This window comes from Vicugna pacos, chromosome 13 (genome assembly GCF_048564905.1).
Source record: "Vicugna pacos chromosome 13, VicPac4, whole genome shotgun sequence".
NCBI classification, from domain to species: Eukaryota; Metazoa; Chordata; class Mammalia; order Artiodactyla; family Camelidae; genus Vicugna; species Vicugna pacos.
The window spans coordinates 63,352,958-63,370,273 of record NC_132999.1 but is presented as its reverse complement, the minus strand read 5'-3'; the positions used below and the strand labels follow the sequence as shown (position 1 = coordinate 63,370,273).

Below are 17,316 nucleotides of genomic sequence, written 5' to 3'. Positions count from 1 at the left end.
CTGGAGAGAAATGCAGGCAGTGGGCATAGGACAGATATAACCAAAGTCATTGGGTGTGAGATGGGAGACAAAGGCCAAAAAGCAGACCCCGTTATCAGCGGGAGAAACATAAGGAGTCCTAAGAGGCTGCTCAAAGAACAGCTACAAAGATGGGTGAGGCGAGAAAACACTGTGTTGGAAATCACAAGTTTTAAAAATTATTTTAAAAAAACCACTTGAATACAGCAAAAGTCAAAATAGTACAGAAAGAAAAGAAGTACAAAAGTACAGTTTCAAAAAAAAAAAAAAAGTGCAATCCTCCCTGCCCACCCACACGCCTTTCTCACAGGCTAACGTTCGGCTTTTTACATGTCTTTCTAAAAATCTTCCACACGCATGCATGAATGCATACATTAAAATAAATGAGCTCATATTATAGGTTCTATGCAACTTGATTTTATTATTCAGCAACACAGAAAAATAAATATAAAATTTTGGCCTGTCTGAAAAAAACAGAAATTTGTTCCCTACCACTTTCAGCACGCAAACAGAAAAGGAATGAAAGCAATTTCTCCTCTAATCACCCCATATGGATTGTTAATTACCAAAAGGGGGGAGGTACTTCTTTTAAAGGAAGTTTTAAAATAAAAACACTGCTAAAATAATCCAAGAACAGACTGGAAGTCCAAATGGCGTGACAATGATTGCTCTGTGACCTCACAAAAACACCCCCAGTTCCAGAACTGGTACGGCGCACGCACGCCGATGGTTCTTAAAAACACTGTGTGCACCTATTCACGGCGCTTTCGCTTCCCCAAAGATCCCCATCTTGGACTGAACAAAAGTCAGCAGAGTTTTTCAAAGTTTCCATTATCTTCTCAATCCCCGTCAGCCCTTCCCTTCATCAAAAGAAAATAAAAATAAAAGAACTTCAGGGAAACGTAGGAAATCAGCAAATCCATCTAACCTTGAAGATCAAGAAAAAAATGATTTTAAATACTTTAAAAACTGTTTGTGACTCTTAGACCCCAATTCAGTGGACTGGTGACTGTGGAACCACAACTTATCTGGACCTCGGTCAGTGGTGACCCGAGTGACTCATTACTAAGGACGAGGAGGGTCTGGGGTCTGGACGGCAAGTGCTTCTTCCTCAGGGCCCAGAGCAATCAGTCAGGCTGCTCCACCTGGATGAAAAGATTTCATACCAATAGTCTGTCTAAAGGATGCTAGTGTTACGGGTGCAGGTTAAACAGAAGTTTGATTAGCCATAACTTTAACCAGTGACACAGACTCCATGAATTCGCTCCATACTGATTTTCTTTTTTTTTAAATAAACAGATTCCAGGAGTTAAAATCCTAGACCCGAACTCTGTAGGAAATCCAAAAGGCTGGACAGCACCAGGCTCTGCAAGGGCTGGAGCAGAACAAGATTTGCTTTCAGGAATTCTAGCTTTTTGACCTTTGCCGATTGAATTAGTAGCTGCAAATTACTTTCTCTCTGCCTCATTCTGTCATAGGATGAAGAGGCAAATATTCCAAGGGTGTTAAGCCATCTCATTTTTAGTCGTGCTTTACAGAGGTTCTGCAAACAGCTGGTGCATAATCAGAGCTAACTGCAAAGTCAAAATGGCTGGCCCCTCTAGAGCTGTGAGGAACTCAGCAGGGCACCTCATTCTACCTCCTGCGGGCTCCCGACAGCCTTTAGCATTCACACCCTTCTTCACACAGGGTACGTGACAATGGAGAATGCAAGAAGACCAAGCCAGCTGCAAGCCACTTCCCCCATCTCAGTAACTCTCAGATACGCACATCCAGGGACGCAGCATCCTAAAATGCACCACAGTTGGTAAGTGCTAGATGTTTGTCATGTTCTTCATCAACAGAGTGTTATCACATGCAGCCCATGAAGCGAACACCTGCACTGTCCACCCTGACCATGTACCAGCCAGGCCCATCCCTGCGCTGGCCAGGGAAGACTCACTGTAGAGAGGGGAATACAGAGATCTCTGAAAGCAGGTGCACAGTGGGAAGGGGACAGAGACCTCGGCTCTCGGGCACTAGCTGGAGCCTTCTGGAGGGGCCTCAGGTAAGTCACTTCACTCTCTAAGCTTCAGTTTCCCCCTAAAAAAGAGGGGGATTAAAACTACACGAGTCCTGAGGTGGTGTCTGTTTTGAAAACTCTATGATTCTAGTCAACTTTTAATTTTGGAATAACTTTAGAAAATTATTTAGAACTTAGAGAAGTTACAAAGGTAGTAGAGAAAGTTCTTGTATACCCTTCACCCAGCCTCCTCCAATGTTAACATCTTACACACCCACGGAACAAACACCTGCAAACCTAAGAAACGAACATAGTATGTTTGAGATTTCACTAGTCTTTCTACTAACATCACTCTCTTGTTCCAGGAGCAACCTAGGATCCAGGCTCACATTTAGTCACCATGTCTTGTTAGTCCCCTCTAATCTGTGAGTTTCTGTCTTTGTTTTCACGATGGTGACCATATTACAGCTCTTAATGCAGGCTGACTTTCTTAGGCACTGTAAGAAGGATGTCAAAGAGACAGGGAAAAGTGAAGTACGGACAAATGTAAAGGACTGCAGACAAAAATTAGATTCAGGCCAATGGCTGCTCCTCTAAATGTGCTCTGACATCTGAACGTGCCATCTGAGTCGTGTGGTTCCCACTCTGCTTGGGGGTTGTTACCAGATTCAATACTGTCAAAGCAGTCACAGCTCAAAGCGGGCTTTTTGTCATTCTGAAGGAGGGAGCAATTTCACTTTCATGACGGGTATCTGCGCAAACACCGCTAACCAGCTTGGAGAACGAAAATGGCTGGTGTACCAGCCATTTTGGGAATGGTTGTGTCTTGTTCCTTGGGAATCCTGCCAGAGAATGACAAAGTCTCTTAAAGGTTAAAAAAAAAAGGAAAAAGAAAAAAAACAAAGACCAAAAACCTACCTAATGACTGAAAACAAGGCCAATATTTAATGCAGCCTACGAAAGCTCAATTTCATCCCCAGCATCCACCAGGAGAAAGGGGATGATGTCACTGCTGCGACAGGGAGTGACCGCCACGTCTGGGGCTGCTTTGACATCTTTGGATTAAAGGCGTCCTAGACACTAGGTGTTTTAACTGTGTCCATCACCCCTCACTGACTACAGGTATGTTGAGACTAACAGATACGTGGCAAATGGATACCAGTTGACAACTGGAAAAGTTGAATAGTCTACAAATACTAGCAGCAGAGCAATAGGATGAAGGGAGCACGGCGTCCTCCCTGGGGTGGACGCCATGACTGAAAAGAGAATCCTCATGTGGAACGAGCCACCAGCGGCAGGAACTCCTTGAGGGAATGCTGGTGTCAGAGCCATCAAAGGCTCTCGACTTCAGCGAGACCCTTCCTTCACAGGAGGAACAACGGGCTGTTGTCCGTCAGGCTCCGACACGTCTCCGAGTAAGGATCAGTGGAGGGACCTTCGCGCAGTCCGCCTTCGAGGCGTTGTTATCGTCAGTGAAGTCTTGGTATCACTGAAAGAAAAGCCAGCTCTGACGGGTGAGAGCCTGATTAGCTTCGAATAGTTTACTAAAAACTATGAATATGAACGCTTATCCATTCACCATCTGGGATTGCCTACACACTTTCATAATCACTACTGTGTGTGTGGCTTTTCTTTCTTTCCAGTGGGGAGATAATTTGGTTTGTCATAGGAAACCATGCAATATTTTGCCAGGAAGAGGCTACCCCACTGCTCCACTGAGTTGGGAGAATACTGCTGGGAATGAAAAACCCAGACTCTGAGGTGGGGATATGTAACAGAGGCCTACAGCTTTTCAGTGGCCCTGATTGCTGCCATGAAAACTGTAGCCAACCCACGTTTTCAAAAAACGAGAGTTTTACTGTGGGGTATAAGGTATGAGGAGAAATTTAAAACAAACAACAAGATTCTGTTTTCCTTTTTTGATGGAAAAAATCCTAAGCTATTAGACCTAATGCTTTGCTGCAATGAACTAATGTGACGTGACGCACTGCTGTTTTCATTGAGCCGAAGGCCAGAAACCAAATGCCCACTGGAAGCAAGAGGACAAACAGATGGGTGGAGGGCCGACGGTGACACTAGAGGGAGTGGCAGGGGTGGGGAAAACTGCACAGCACGTCCAGTCCAACCGCAGGGGCACCTCAGATCGTTGCCTCAGAGGAGAACACAGGTACAGAGTTACCAGATATTCTGATTTTTCCAGAGGAGATAAAAGACTGGATCTGCATGCAAAACCTCCCAAGTTTTAAATGTCAGCAAACTACAGTGCATTGTGCGGGCAACCAGAACAAGGCTGCAGGCTGAAAACGGCCCACAGTCACCGATGCTAAGCAGTGGTGAAAAGGGGAAGAGAAGCCCACTTCACTCCCCTTGCAGTCCGTACCCAAAGGCCTCTAGAAGGTTTTCATACTAGAATTAGAAGAGACAGGCATACAGGCTGGAGATCAAATACCAAAAGAGCTTCACGGGGAATCTTACAGGATGAGGAAAAAATAACTCAATGAGAGTTAATTTAATGTTAATAGCCTGCCAACATTTCTTGGGCACCAGAGCCAAGTTTCTTTAATGAAATTAAGCAACAACACCTATACGTTCTCATAGCAATAAAGAATTTTACAACTAATTTTCATATTAATTTTTCTACTTGATCCACATGTCATTTTTCAGATAACATGGAAGCACAAAGCAAACGACTTGCCCAAGGCTCTAGGACTACTCAGCGGCAGAGTGAAAGAAACGGCACCTTCTGAATTTCAGCGCTTGTCCTTGCATGGTACGGGAGCCCAGGGCAGCCTATTTCACAGGTACTTGCTATCTATTTCGTTTTGCTCACTGTATTGATAACGTTCTAATATTATAGCGCATTAGAGACAGAAGGGTCATTGCAGACAGTTTTAATCCAGCAGTTCTCAACTTTTCGGCTTCCATTTTGTTTACATGCACAATCCAGTACTAATGAACACTCCCTGAGTGCAGTTATGACCGTGGGTGGGGAGTGAGGCTCAGAACCCTGGAGGGTAGAAGGAGGTCTGTGTGCAGACGGAACTGTACCCTTGCAGAAGCCATCCTCCGTCACCCCCTGACTGGCCCGCTCCCTCCCCGAGGGTAGAAATTACAGGTCTAGTCCATCTCTCTTACTATTCACTTGACAGAGGTTAGGAAACGGACAAGCTGGATGACTGACTGTTCCAAGTTCACAGACAAAGCTAAGTGGAGAACTCAATCCCTTAAACCAAAAATGTAAGTAAGAAGGGGACTCTGATCTCTTCAAATAGTCTCGAAAGCATTATCACAGGATGCGGAATTTGGGGGTTGTCGTTTTGAGGCCGTTTAAGGACTTGACCGGGACACCAGACGCACAGTTTCTCTTACCTCCCACCCTTCCATTTCCAGTCCTCTCTTGCCATAGATGTCATAGATGGCCCTGGTCTGGGGGTCACTGAGCACTGCAAACGAAAAATCAAACATGTTTACGAAGCACAAAACTCACCTTTCAGCCCTGACACAGCACCAGTGGGCAAGCCCACCTCCTTCTGTTCTTCTCCGTCCGACCACACTCTTCCTAGAGACCCTCTCATTCCCTACGCATCTTTCCTCTCATCTGCTCTTCAGATCCAATCTAGCACGTGCTTAAAGGTGACTACAAATGAGAAATGTTGGATTTTTCATGTCCAAGCTGCTCTTCGTTGTGAGGTGCACCTTGTAGGAAGCTGCACTGACCCTCCATCACTAAAGACAATCGTTTTTAAAAAACTTAGTTATTTTTCACTGCAGTCTAAAAAGTACCTTGGCTTGAGAGAGTTAATCACAGTTTTCGAAAGAAGCCTAACATAAAACTAGAGACAGGCTCTGACTAGAAAAATCTGACTTATTATTTACTGTATAGAGTTGCACTAACTCCTGTAACAGCCTGGGCAGGCTTTCTCTCTTTTTTTTTCACCTCTCTTCTTTATTTGTAAATCATGTTAAAAGACACAAACACCTGCCACTATGGTGCTGGCCGTATCACCTAACGCACCTCAGAAAAAGACTTTTCAATAAGGGCGAGAGCTTTCAAAGGATATCCAAACCGAAGTTGAACATCTGTAAAGCTAGCAGGCTTTATCCTCCTCCTCTGCTGGGCCAGTTTCTGTTCAAGACCTTTGAATCTTTTCTCTTCTGAGACATCTCATATATTTTTAAACCTAATTAAAAAATGATGTGACTCTATCCATATTCAAATCTAATGGGGAAGAAAGAAATGCTGACCACTGGAAAACTTGGGAGCCAAACTTCTTGAGTTCTCTCTAGGATTTAATAAGGAATTATTTATTCACCATCTCAGTCTCCCTTAGGCTAACCACTGGGGCCAGGTCTGCTGCTGCGGCATTTTCACAGGCACTGATAGGGTGTTCCTGTTAACCCTTCCCCAGATCTCCAAAACAATACACACCAGCCATGTGGGTAGCTCAGACAACCGAATACAATAAAGGAACAAGCTTTTGGTCAAGCTTTATTCAGACAATGTAAGTAGTCACATTTAGTGAAGACACAGTGCCGACTGTCCATACATATCACCTGCCACAGTCTGTTTTACTGGTCACTAAAATCTAACTTTTTGGTTAAACTATAGTGAAATACAGCATATGCTTTTATGTTTACATAAAGAAGTCTTTATTTTGTAAAGAAAATCTAATTTTTGGTCTAATTAAGGAGCAAATCACTAAATGGTTCGGGAATGAATAACTTACTTTATTTTGTATATATCCTAAGAGTGACTTATTTTTTTTTAATTTTAATTTTTAAAATCGTGGTAAAATACACACAACATAAAATTGATCATTTTAACCACGTTTAAGCGTACAAATTAGTGGCGTTAAGTTCATTCACTGTGTTGCATCTATTGTTTTATCACCACTATTTCCGGAACTTTTTCATCATCTCCAAGAGAAACTCCGCACCTATTAGTGACTTTAATATTTTATAAACAAATACATCGCAAATTTTCTTTCTGAAATTTGAAAGATGTAAGTATAAAAATCTGAATTACTTGATTCTATTTCCTATTAGGCTTCTTACCACCATTGTCTTTCTTTTGTTAGAATCTTTTCCTTAACCGAATGCCACAGAACCAATAAAATCACTTTTAGATGAAAAAATGTTCTTTGTATCTTCTCACAAGAAAAGAACAAAGAAAGCTCGTCTGTAGCGATTGGCCTTTTACTTCAAAGAGTTCCCTTTAGAAGAAAACTAGTAACCGATTTAAAACTGGAGTGTCCCCTGCAATTCAGACCCTGGTCTAGTACTTTACCTCCTCTCTCATTTTCTACTTGCTGGACACATAGTGATTTCCAAAGCAAAGCACTCCTCTTTCAGAGCGCCCTGTCAGTAAGAAGCACTAAGCTAACCAGCTCTTTTATACACCTCTCAGGACCCTCTTTTTCTTTCCTCTACAAATCAAGTCTCTTAAAAATCGAGCATCTGCTGCCAGGGTCTTTCTATAGAGCCAAGCCCTCCACTGACCTTCATAAGCCTGGTGAACAAGGTTAAACAGCCGCTCTGCCTGCAATTTGAGCTCCGGGTCTCTGTGCTTGTCGGGATGGTACAGCATACACAGCCTCCGGTAGGCAGCTTTCAGCTCTTCAGAAGAGGCCTGCAGAAAGAAAAACCCAGTTAGAGAACAACCAGTGCTACTTACATATTACCATGATCAGAATCAGCCCTGAAATGGGAAGCTGTCAGCCACATTCCAGCATGTTTGCTCCCTACATACAGGACACAATGAAGTTACGCTTTATTACTTCAGTAAGGCTTCTTTTTTCCTCACAGTTGATAAAGTGATCAATTTTGTACATCAGTAGCAGCCGTGTTTTGCTGGGAAGGACTGCCATCAGACGGAACAAAAGCTGGTGTCCCCCTACTGGTTCACGGTGCTCTGAAAACCGTCACAGAGACCTGGTTACTCTGTGACCTAAGTTATTTAAAGTAAATCTGCCAAGGTATTTGTTCAGAAAGGAAAAAAAAAGCTATATACTATTAGACAGAAATGCCACACATTTACTCAATTTTCTGACAAAGGAAACTCCATGAATATTCATCCTTAAAAATCAGACATAAACTGTAAAATCAACACACATTTCTATTCATCCTCTAATTCTAAAAGGTAGCACATAAAGCAAGCAAAGATGCTTTACCACCTCTTAGTAAAAACAAAAGCCTCCCCACCCCTAGCACCCAAAGGCCCACCCAACACTTGCAACTCTCCGATTCTTATCAGTGGTCAGTTTGAGCGGAGAAATGCACCATAGAAAGAGCAGTCGACACAGAGTGAAATGGGCACTGGGTGTGTGTTAACCTCCCAGGAGGGAGGAAGGACGGGTGTGACAGAAACCCACTTTCCACTGCGCCTGCCTCACAGCCACCAAGAGGTTCACAGAAAGAGACTTGTTCAGAGGCCCTGGGACAGCGCACCATCTATCTGGCTGGGTCCTCAGGTATGTCTTGGGGAAGTGCTATGTCTGATTTTGTATCAACCTCAGGGCCCATTCTGGTCCATCAGAGGTGATGCCCAGTGGGCAGCCCTGGCCGGATGACTTGTCAGGTAGAGAATATTTTATTTTGGGGAGGCAACTCCACCATTTTGACAACAGAGGCAAATTCCAGGTCACTGACAACATGCCAGAGGGTACTGACACGCCAGCCATCTGGGTAGAGGAAGGGGACCAGGTCCCCGAGGCCAGGGGACGGACAGTGCTCTGGGACTAGGTCTGGGAACACGGATAACCAAGGCGAGGTCCTGGGGACATGATGAGTTAAGGGGTTACGGTTACAAGGGAAAATGTTCAACTGTATTTTTCTATAATTTCCACAACTTTTCAATATCCTCCAGTTCCAGGAGTAATGAGTGCTTTTACCAATGAAAAAAGGCAAAACTTCACTGTGCTTTAGTCATAATTTTGGCATGAAATGTAAGTATTTAATATGGGACTAAGTTACGCAGAAACCAGAAAACCAAGAAATCTGCACAAGCTTACTAGAGATTTTCAAGGAATTCCGAAGAACTCCAAGAGGAAGACAACAGCCGTTACTGGAATGTTACGCGTGTGAGTCACACGTGCCTGGAAGGGGAGGCCGGCCGCCCTCTCGGGCCCTTTCCCTGTTGGAGGACAGGGTGGTTGAGTGATGACCTCTAAGGGCCTTTCCAGCCCTAACTCCACATGGTTCTGTGAGGAGAAAGCTCCGCCAGTCCTGGGCTGCTCGCTGCCCCTCCGCCCAGACACAGACCCGCGGGGCTCGTTAGGCAGGGGCGCAGGGGTTCTAAGCCAGCAGCTTCTGGAGGGTTTCCGTTAACTACTTCATTGGAAGACGGTCAAGGATCTTGTTGACTGTGCATCCTTTGGCCTCCAAAAAATGAGGCAGACTACTGCCCCACGCCAGCACTAATCTTTTTCTCCATCTTCTCTCTGGTGCAGCCCTGGAGAATCACACTCTCGAACCATCTAGAGATGATCGCCTTCCTCCTTTCTCTCCTCTGGCCATCTGTGTGATTTACTCTGCAGTGATATACCAGCCTTCAGGTGTAGCGGTTAAGAACGCAGGCTTTGGGCAAGTGAGCTTCCCAACCCCCGGCTTTCTCACCTGCTAATGGGGATGGCAGCCACACTCAGAGCCGGCGAGGGGATGAAATGAGACGGGGACTCTAAGATGCCTCGCACAGTGACCCCCCACACATGGCAGAACCAGCTCGCTGCAGCTCCTCTAAACCCTCTTCTTGGTTTTCTCATTTGTAGACAACAAAGCTGTCTCACACTTACTCTGAAGAGTAAATGAGATAATACGCATACGAGCATTTAACAATGCCCTGCACGCAGGAGGAATGTAACCACTGTAGCTGCCCTTATCATCGCAATTCAATTTTGACGTCCCTTTGACAGCACGGATTTCGGTATTCACGCTGGTGTGGGGATGACAGGAACATTCATTCACGAAATGGCCCATGTTTGTGAAAATACACCGGGCTGCACGCTTGTGGCGTGCACTTTCCTACACGTCTATTCTACTTCAATAAAAACACAAGGCTCCGTAGAGGAACATTCCCACCAGTGGCTTCCTTCCCCGCCTACGTCAATTACGCAATGCGCTGCTTGCCACACTTACCAATATGCCACCTGCGCCAAACCTTGTTGTTTTAAGTGAATAAATAATAGTTAGCTAATGGCAAATTAAATATATCTTCTCCAGATAGGTTTACTTATATGATGGGCTAAACAGCCATTACAAATCATTCTCTTGCTGCAAGTTTTAATTGTTCTTATCAGCATCTCATAAAAATTACAAGTGCAGGATCAGACAGACTTGACCGACTTCAGGTTAGATCGCTGTTTCCTGGTTGGTAAAACGACAAGGGAGGAGAATATCTGGTCTGCGATACCTTCTTTCATCATATTAATAAACGGCTTAATGTGCTATTGATTAAGTAATAGAAATGAAGTTTCATTTTTAATAAATATCACATCCAATAAAAGGACAGGTTGGGCCTTTTATCATAACTGAATAGCTGAGGTCACTGGTTCGATATTTCATGAACGATAAATTCTTTTCACTATCATGAAAATTCTGGTATCATTCCTAAATATGTGGTATTATTTAAAATGATACCTAAAATTACATACTTATTTCTAAAATTCTATATAAAATTAAGAGATGCATCATGCTTCAAGTCTGAAAAGTTTCATCATCTCAATCATCTGGTTATATTTTAATGGAAAGTAAAGCTATTACGAATTAAACAATTGTATATCATAAAGTTCATAGCAAAAGGTCCCTAGTAACCTGTAGAGTTTAGTGGTCTGTTAAAACTGCGAGATTAGATGCAGTACAACAACAGAAAATTCCTGTAACAAAGCACAAAAAAGAAATTCAAGGCAAACAGATTAGAAAGGAAAAAGTAAAAATGTCTCCACCTGCAGATGTCATCTACGTGGAAAATCATAAAGAATCTGCAAAAAAAACCCTATTAAGTGATATTAGCAAGGTTGTGGGATACAGGGTCAATAATGCAAACATCAACTTATTTCTATATAATACAACTGAAACTTGAAAAGACAATACAGTTTAGAGTTTTATTAACAAACATGAACCACTGAGGGGTAAGCTTTACAAGCGCACGACGCACACACTGCAAAGGACCAAGCACTGCTGACAGAAATCAGAGAAGACCAAAAATAACGGAGAGAGACGCTGTCTTCACGCATCAGAAGACTCAGTATTATTAAGCTGTCAAATTTTCCCAAAGCGACCTATAGATTTAATGCAATCCAATCAAAATCCCAGTAGGCCTTTTTTTTCTGTAGTAACTGACAAGCCAATTCTAAAATTTAAATGGAAAAATGATATGGAGCAAAAAGAAATTTTACTTTCCTCATTATTTTACTAACCAGAGTAACTCTGAAGAACTGGAGGGCTCACGTGACTGAATTTTAAGATTTACCACACGGCTGCAGTAATCAAGACAGGCTGGTACTGGGGAAAGAACAGACATGTAAATCAGTGGCACAGAAGTGAGGTGACAAAAAGACCCCCTAAATAGATGGTCAGCTGATTTCTGACAAAGGTGCCAAGGCAGTGCAGTGGGGAAAAGGCAGTTCAATAAATGATGCTAGAAGAAGAGGATGTCCATAAGCAAAAAAATGAACCTTGACCCTAACCGTGCAATATGAGACCTGCCCTGGAGGAAATGCTCAAGCGAGTCCTGCAGGGTGAAATGAAAGGACACTGGACAGTAACTCAAAGCCAGAGGAAGAAATAAAGACCTCAGTAAAGCTAAAAACATGGGCAATTATAAAAGCTAGTAGTATTGTGAAAAAGGTTTGTAACCCCACACTTCGTTTTCTCAATGATTTAACAGATTAATACATTAAAAAATTAGTCTAAAAGCTAGTCTTATCATAACTCTGGCTTGTAAATTCACATTTTGTTCCTAAATAATTTAAGAGACTAATGCATTACAAAAACAATTATTAGTTTATTTTTTAGACACACAATATGTTAAAATGTAATTTTATGACATCAATAACTGAAAGAGGTGGGACAGAGCTGGAACAGAACAGCTTTGGTACGTTACTGAAGGTAACCTGGTATAAATTCAAATTAGAGTGTTGTAACTTTAGGATGCTAAGTGTAACTTAAGCTGTTAAATGTAACTACAAAGGAAATAGTTATAGAATATACATGAAAGGAAATGAGAGGGGAATTAAAACATTTCACTACAAAAAACCAGCTAAACACAAAAGAGCAATGTTGGGGGTGGGAGGGTACAGCTCAGTGGTAGAACGTGTGCTTAGCATGCATGAGGTCCTGGGTTCAATCCCCAGTACCTCCATTAAAATAAATGAGTAAATAAACCTAATTAACCACCCCCCCCAAATTAAAAAAAAAAAGAGCAATGTTGGAAATGAGGGACAAAAGAAGCTATGCAGTAGGGGTAGGGGATTAAGAGGTACTAACTAGTACGTATAAAATAAATAAGCTACAAGGATATATTGTACAACATAGGGAATATAGCCAACATTTTGTAATAACTTTAAATGGTATATAATCTATAAAAATTTTGAATCAGTATTTTGCACATCTGAAACTAATATAACACTGTAAATCAACTATACCTCAATAAAAAAGTGAATTATGTGTGATTTAAAAAAAAAGAAGCTATGTGGCACGTAGAAAACAAATAGCAAAATGGCAGAAATAAGTCCCTCTTATCATAATTACTTTAAATGTTAATATATTAACTTCTCTAATAAAATGACAGACTGGCAAAATGGATGAAAACACATGACTGCACTATATGCTAACAATAAGAGACTCAATTGAGATCCAAAGAAACAAGCAGATTGAAAGTGAAATAGAAAAAGACATTACTTGCAAATAGTAACCAAAAGAGAGCAGGTGTGGCCATACTAACAGCAGAAAAAACAGACATTAAATCAAAAAAGGTTATAAGATACAAAGAAAGACATATATTAATGAATGGTTCAGTACAGCAATGAGACAGAATAACTATAAACACTTATGTACCTAATAACAGACCGTCAAATATATAAAGCAAAAATTGACAGAATTGAAGAGCGAGAAAGTTTCCCAGTAGTTGGAGACTTCAACATCCTACAAATAACACGATGGAAGATAAGTAAGGAAATAGGGTACTTGAACAACACAATGAACCAACTAGATCTAACAGACACATACAGAATATTCTACCCCAAAACAGAGCACACATTCTTCTCAAGTGCACATCTTCTCAAGTGCACATGGGACATTCTTCCAGGATAGGCCATTTGTTAGGCCACAATTTAAGTCTTAATAGAATTTAAAAGACAGATATCATACAAAGTATCTTCTCTAACCACAATGGGATGAAATCAGAAATCAATTACAGAAGGAAAACTGAAAAATTCACAAATCTGTGACATTTAAACACTCTTAAATGAACACTAAATCAAAGAAAAAAATCACAAGGGAAATAAGAAAGACTAAACTCAAAGCTGGCAGAGAAGGAAATCATAAAGATTAGAGCAGAGACAAATGAAATAGAGAACAGACAGACAATAGAACTACTGAAACTAAAAGTTGGTTCTTCAAAAAGATGAACAAAATAGCCAAACAGATTGACTACAGAAAAAAGAGAGAAGACCAAATAACTAAAATCAGAAATGAAAGTGGGGATATTACCACTGATTCTACAGAAATAGAAGAGATTATAAGAGAGTAATAATGTACACCAACAAATTGGAAAACAGATGAGATGGACAAATTTCTAAAAAATACAAAATCTACCAACACTGAATTACCTAGAAATAGAAAATCTGAATAGACCTATAACTAGTAAGGAGATTGAATTAGTAATCAAAAATCACTTGACAAAAAAACATCCTGGATCTGATGGATTCACTGGTGAGTTCTTCCAGACATTTAAAGAAGAACTAATATTAATCTTTCAATCCAAAAAATTGAAAAGGAGGGAGCACTTCTAAATTCATCCTATGAAGCCAGTATTAACCTGATGCCAAAGCCAGACAAAGACACCATTAAAAAAAGAAAACTCCAGACCAATATCTTTTATGAACACTGATGCAAAATGCTCAACAAAACATTAGCAAACAGAATTCAGCAGCATATTAAAAGGATATACATCATGACCAAGTGGGATTTATTTTTGGAATGCAATGATAGTTGCACATATGAAAACTGATTAATACATCATATTCATAGAAACCCCTATGATCATCTCAATTGATGCAGAAAAGGCATCTGACAAAATTCAACACCTTTTCATTATAAAAACACCCAGCAAACTAGCAACAGAAGGAAACTACCTCAACATAATAAAGCTACACAGAGCTCTTACCACTGAAGAAGACAAACTCAAAATGGACATCATACTCAATGGTAAAAGACTGAAAGTTTTCCTCTAAGACCTGGAACAAAGCAAGAGTATCTGTTCTCATGACTTCTAACCAGCATAGCACTGGAAGTCCTAGCCAGAGCAATGAGGTAAGGAAAAGAAATAAAAGAAATTGGAAAGGAAGAAGTAAAATTATCTGCTTGCAGATGATAACAACTGTGTATGTAGAAAACTCTATAAAAAGATTCCACACACACACACACACCCCCACAAACAAAAAAACAAAGCAAAAAACAAACAAAACCCCCCAAAACCATCCTGTTAGGACTATCGAATGAGGTCAGCAAAGTTGCAAGCTACAAAGTCAACACACAAAAATTAGCTGCATTTCTATACATGAACAATAAACAATCTGAAAAGGAAATTAAGAAAACAATTCCATTTACAATAGCATCAAAATGAGAAACTTAGGAATTTACCAGGGAGGTAAAAGAAGTACCTTACCATAGTGAAAATTATAAAACATGCTGAAAGAAATTAAAGATGTCGTAAATAAATGGAAAGATATTCTTTATCAATGGATTAGAAGACTTAATATAAATAAATACAAAATATAAAATGATGATACTATGCAAAGCAACCAAAAGAATCAATGCAATTCCTATTAAATTCCCAATGACTTTTTTTTTTACAGAAATAGAAAAATTCATTGCAAAATTCACATGGAATCTAGAGGGATCCCAAATAGCCAAAACAATCTTGAGAAAGGACAAAGATGGAGGACTCACACTTCTTTATTTCAAAACTTACAACAAAGCTACAGTAATCAAAACAGGGTGATACTGGCATAAAGACATATAGATCCATGGAATGGAACACAGAGCCCAGAAATAAACCCTCGCACAAATGGTCAAATTATTTTTGACAAGAGTGCAAGATTATTCAATAGGGAAAAGATAGCCTTTTCAACAAATGATTCTAGGATAACTGAATATCCACATGAAAAGAATGAAGTAAGACCCTTACCTAATACCATATACAAAAACTAATGCAACTGATTTTTTTAAAACATTTTTTATTGATTTATAATCATTTTACAATGTTGTGTCAAATTCCAGTGCTCAGCACAATTTTTCAGTCATTCATGGACATATACACACTCATTGTCACATTTTTTTTTCCTAATGCAACTGATTTTTGTGTGTTGGCTTTGTATCTTGCAACTTTTGCTGAATCCATTTATAGTTTATCTACTCAAAATGGATCAAAGGCCTAAACATAAGAGCTGAAACTATAGAACCCATAAAGAAAACACAGGGCAAAAGCTTCATGATATTGAATTTGGCAATGATTTCTTAGATATAACACCAAAGGCACAGGCAACAAAAGGAAAAATAGACAAACTGGACTTCATAAAAATTAAAAACTCCTGTAAATCAAAGGACTACATCAAGAAAGTTACAAAACAACCTATATAATAGAAGAAAATATTTGCAAATAGTATATCTAATGAGGGATTAATATCTAGTATAAAGAATTCCTAAGCTCAACAAAAACAACCTGATTCAAATACAGCAAAGGACTTAAATAGACATTTATCCAAAGAAGATACATGAATGGCCAAAAGCACATGAAAAGATGCTCGATATCACCATTAGAAAGAGGCGAATCAAAGTCACAATGAATACCACTCCACATCCATTAGGATGACTACTATTAAAAACAAAGAAACAAACACACACCAAACAGAAAATAACAAGTACTGGCAAGGATGTAGAGAAACTGGAACCCATGTGCACTGCTGATGGGAATGTAAAACGGTAGAGCTTTCATGGAAAGTAGTACGGCAGTTCCTCAAAAAAATTTAAAACAGATTTACCATATGATCCGGCAATTCCACTTTTGGGTAAATATTCAAAAGAATTAAAAGAAGGATTTTGAACAGGTATTTATATATACCCATGTTCAGAGCACCATTATTCACAATAGCTGAAACATGGAAGCAGCCCAAGTGTCCATCAACAAATGAATGAATAAGCAAAGTGTGGTATATAAATCCAGTGGAATATTATTCAGCCTTAAAAAGTCTGGGGATTCTGACATATGCTGCCAACACAGATGAACCTTGAGAACACTATGCTAAGTGAAATAAGCCAGTCAAGAAATGAGAAATACTGTATAATTCTACTTACATGAGGTACCTAGAGTAGACAAATCATAAAGACAGAAAACTGAATAGTGGTTGCTGGAGGCTAGGGGAACAGTTTGAGTTTTGCAAGATGAAAGGAGTTTAAGAGATACAAATGGTGGTGACAGATGCACAACATGTATGCATTTAACACCACTGAACTGTATACTAAAAAATGGCTAAGATGGCAAATTTTATATTATGTATATCTCATAAGCTAAAAAAATTAGAAACAAACAAATAAACAAAAATCCCCAACAAAACCACAGATTGGGAAAAATACCGACATGTAAAAACTAAAACCATAAAGCTTCTAAAAGAAAACAGCAGATGACCTTTGTAATTTTCAGTTAAAGATTTCCTATATAGGATAAAAACTTAAAAAATTGTAAAATACCCATCTAATAGGTTAATATCTAGAATACATAATGAGCTCTCACAACTGAAGAAGACAAACAATCTGATACGATTATCAGTAAAAGATGTAAACACAGGGGACTATATTTAATACCTTGTAACAGCCTATAATGAAGAACACAAAAAGGTGTATATATATATATACACATATATATGTATGTATAACTGAATCACTATGCTGTACATCAGAAATTAACACAATATTGTAAATTAGCTATACTTCAATTAAGAAAAAACCAAAAACAAACAAAAAGACGTAAACAGAAGCGTCAACAAAAAATGATACAGGAATGATTAATAGCTACACAAAAA

General features: G+C 39.9%; 1 protein-coding gene and 1 long non-coding RNA gene across 3 annotated transcripts in view; one reads left to right on the top strand and one right to left on the bottom strand.

The window, feature by feature from the left end:
* The window catches only part of DNAJC11 (DnaJ heat shock protein family (Hsp40) member C11), a 63,722-nt gene that overhangs the window by 32,641 nt on the left and 13,765 nt on the right, over positions 1-17,316 (bottom strand). Inside the window, exons 2-3 of one of the 2 annotated variants that reach the window (XM_031683638.2) lie at positions 7,520-7,649; positions 5,390-5,463 (exon numbers count right to left, since the gene is read on the bottom strand). In XM_031683638.2, the coding sequence (XP_031539498.2) occupies positions 5,390-5,463; positions 7,520-7,649 (204 nt within the window). Of the gene's footprint in view, positions 1-2,367; positions 2,387-5,389; positions 5,464-7,519; positions 7,650-17,316 lie in introns of those variants that run through there. The other variant, XM_072975485.1, reaches the window with a different exon arrangement.
* On the top strand, positions 511-10,148 carry LOC140700816 (uncharacterized). Its single transcript, XR_012079532.1, has 5 exons — positions 511-1,056; positions 1,708-1,825; positions 4,685-4,821; positions 5,170-5,257; positions 9,469-10,148. It is a non-coding gene; the product is annotated as an uncharacterized lncRNA (long non-coding RNA).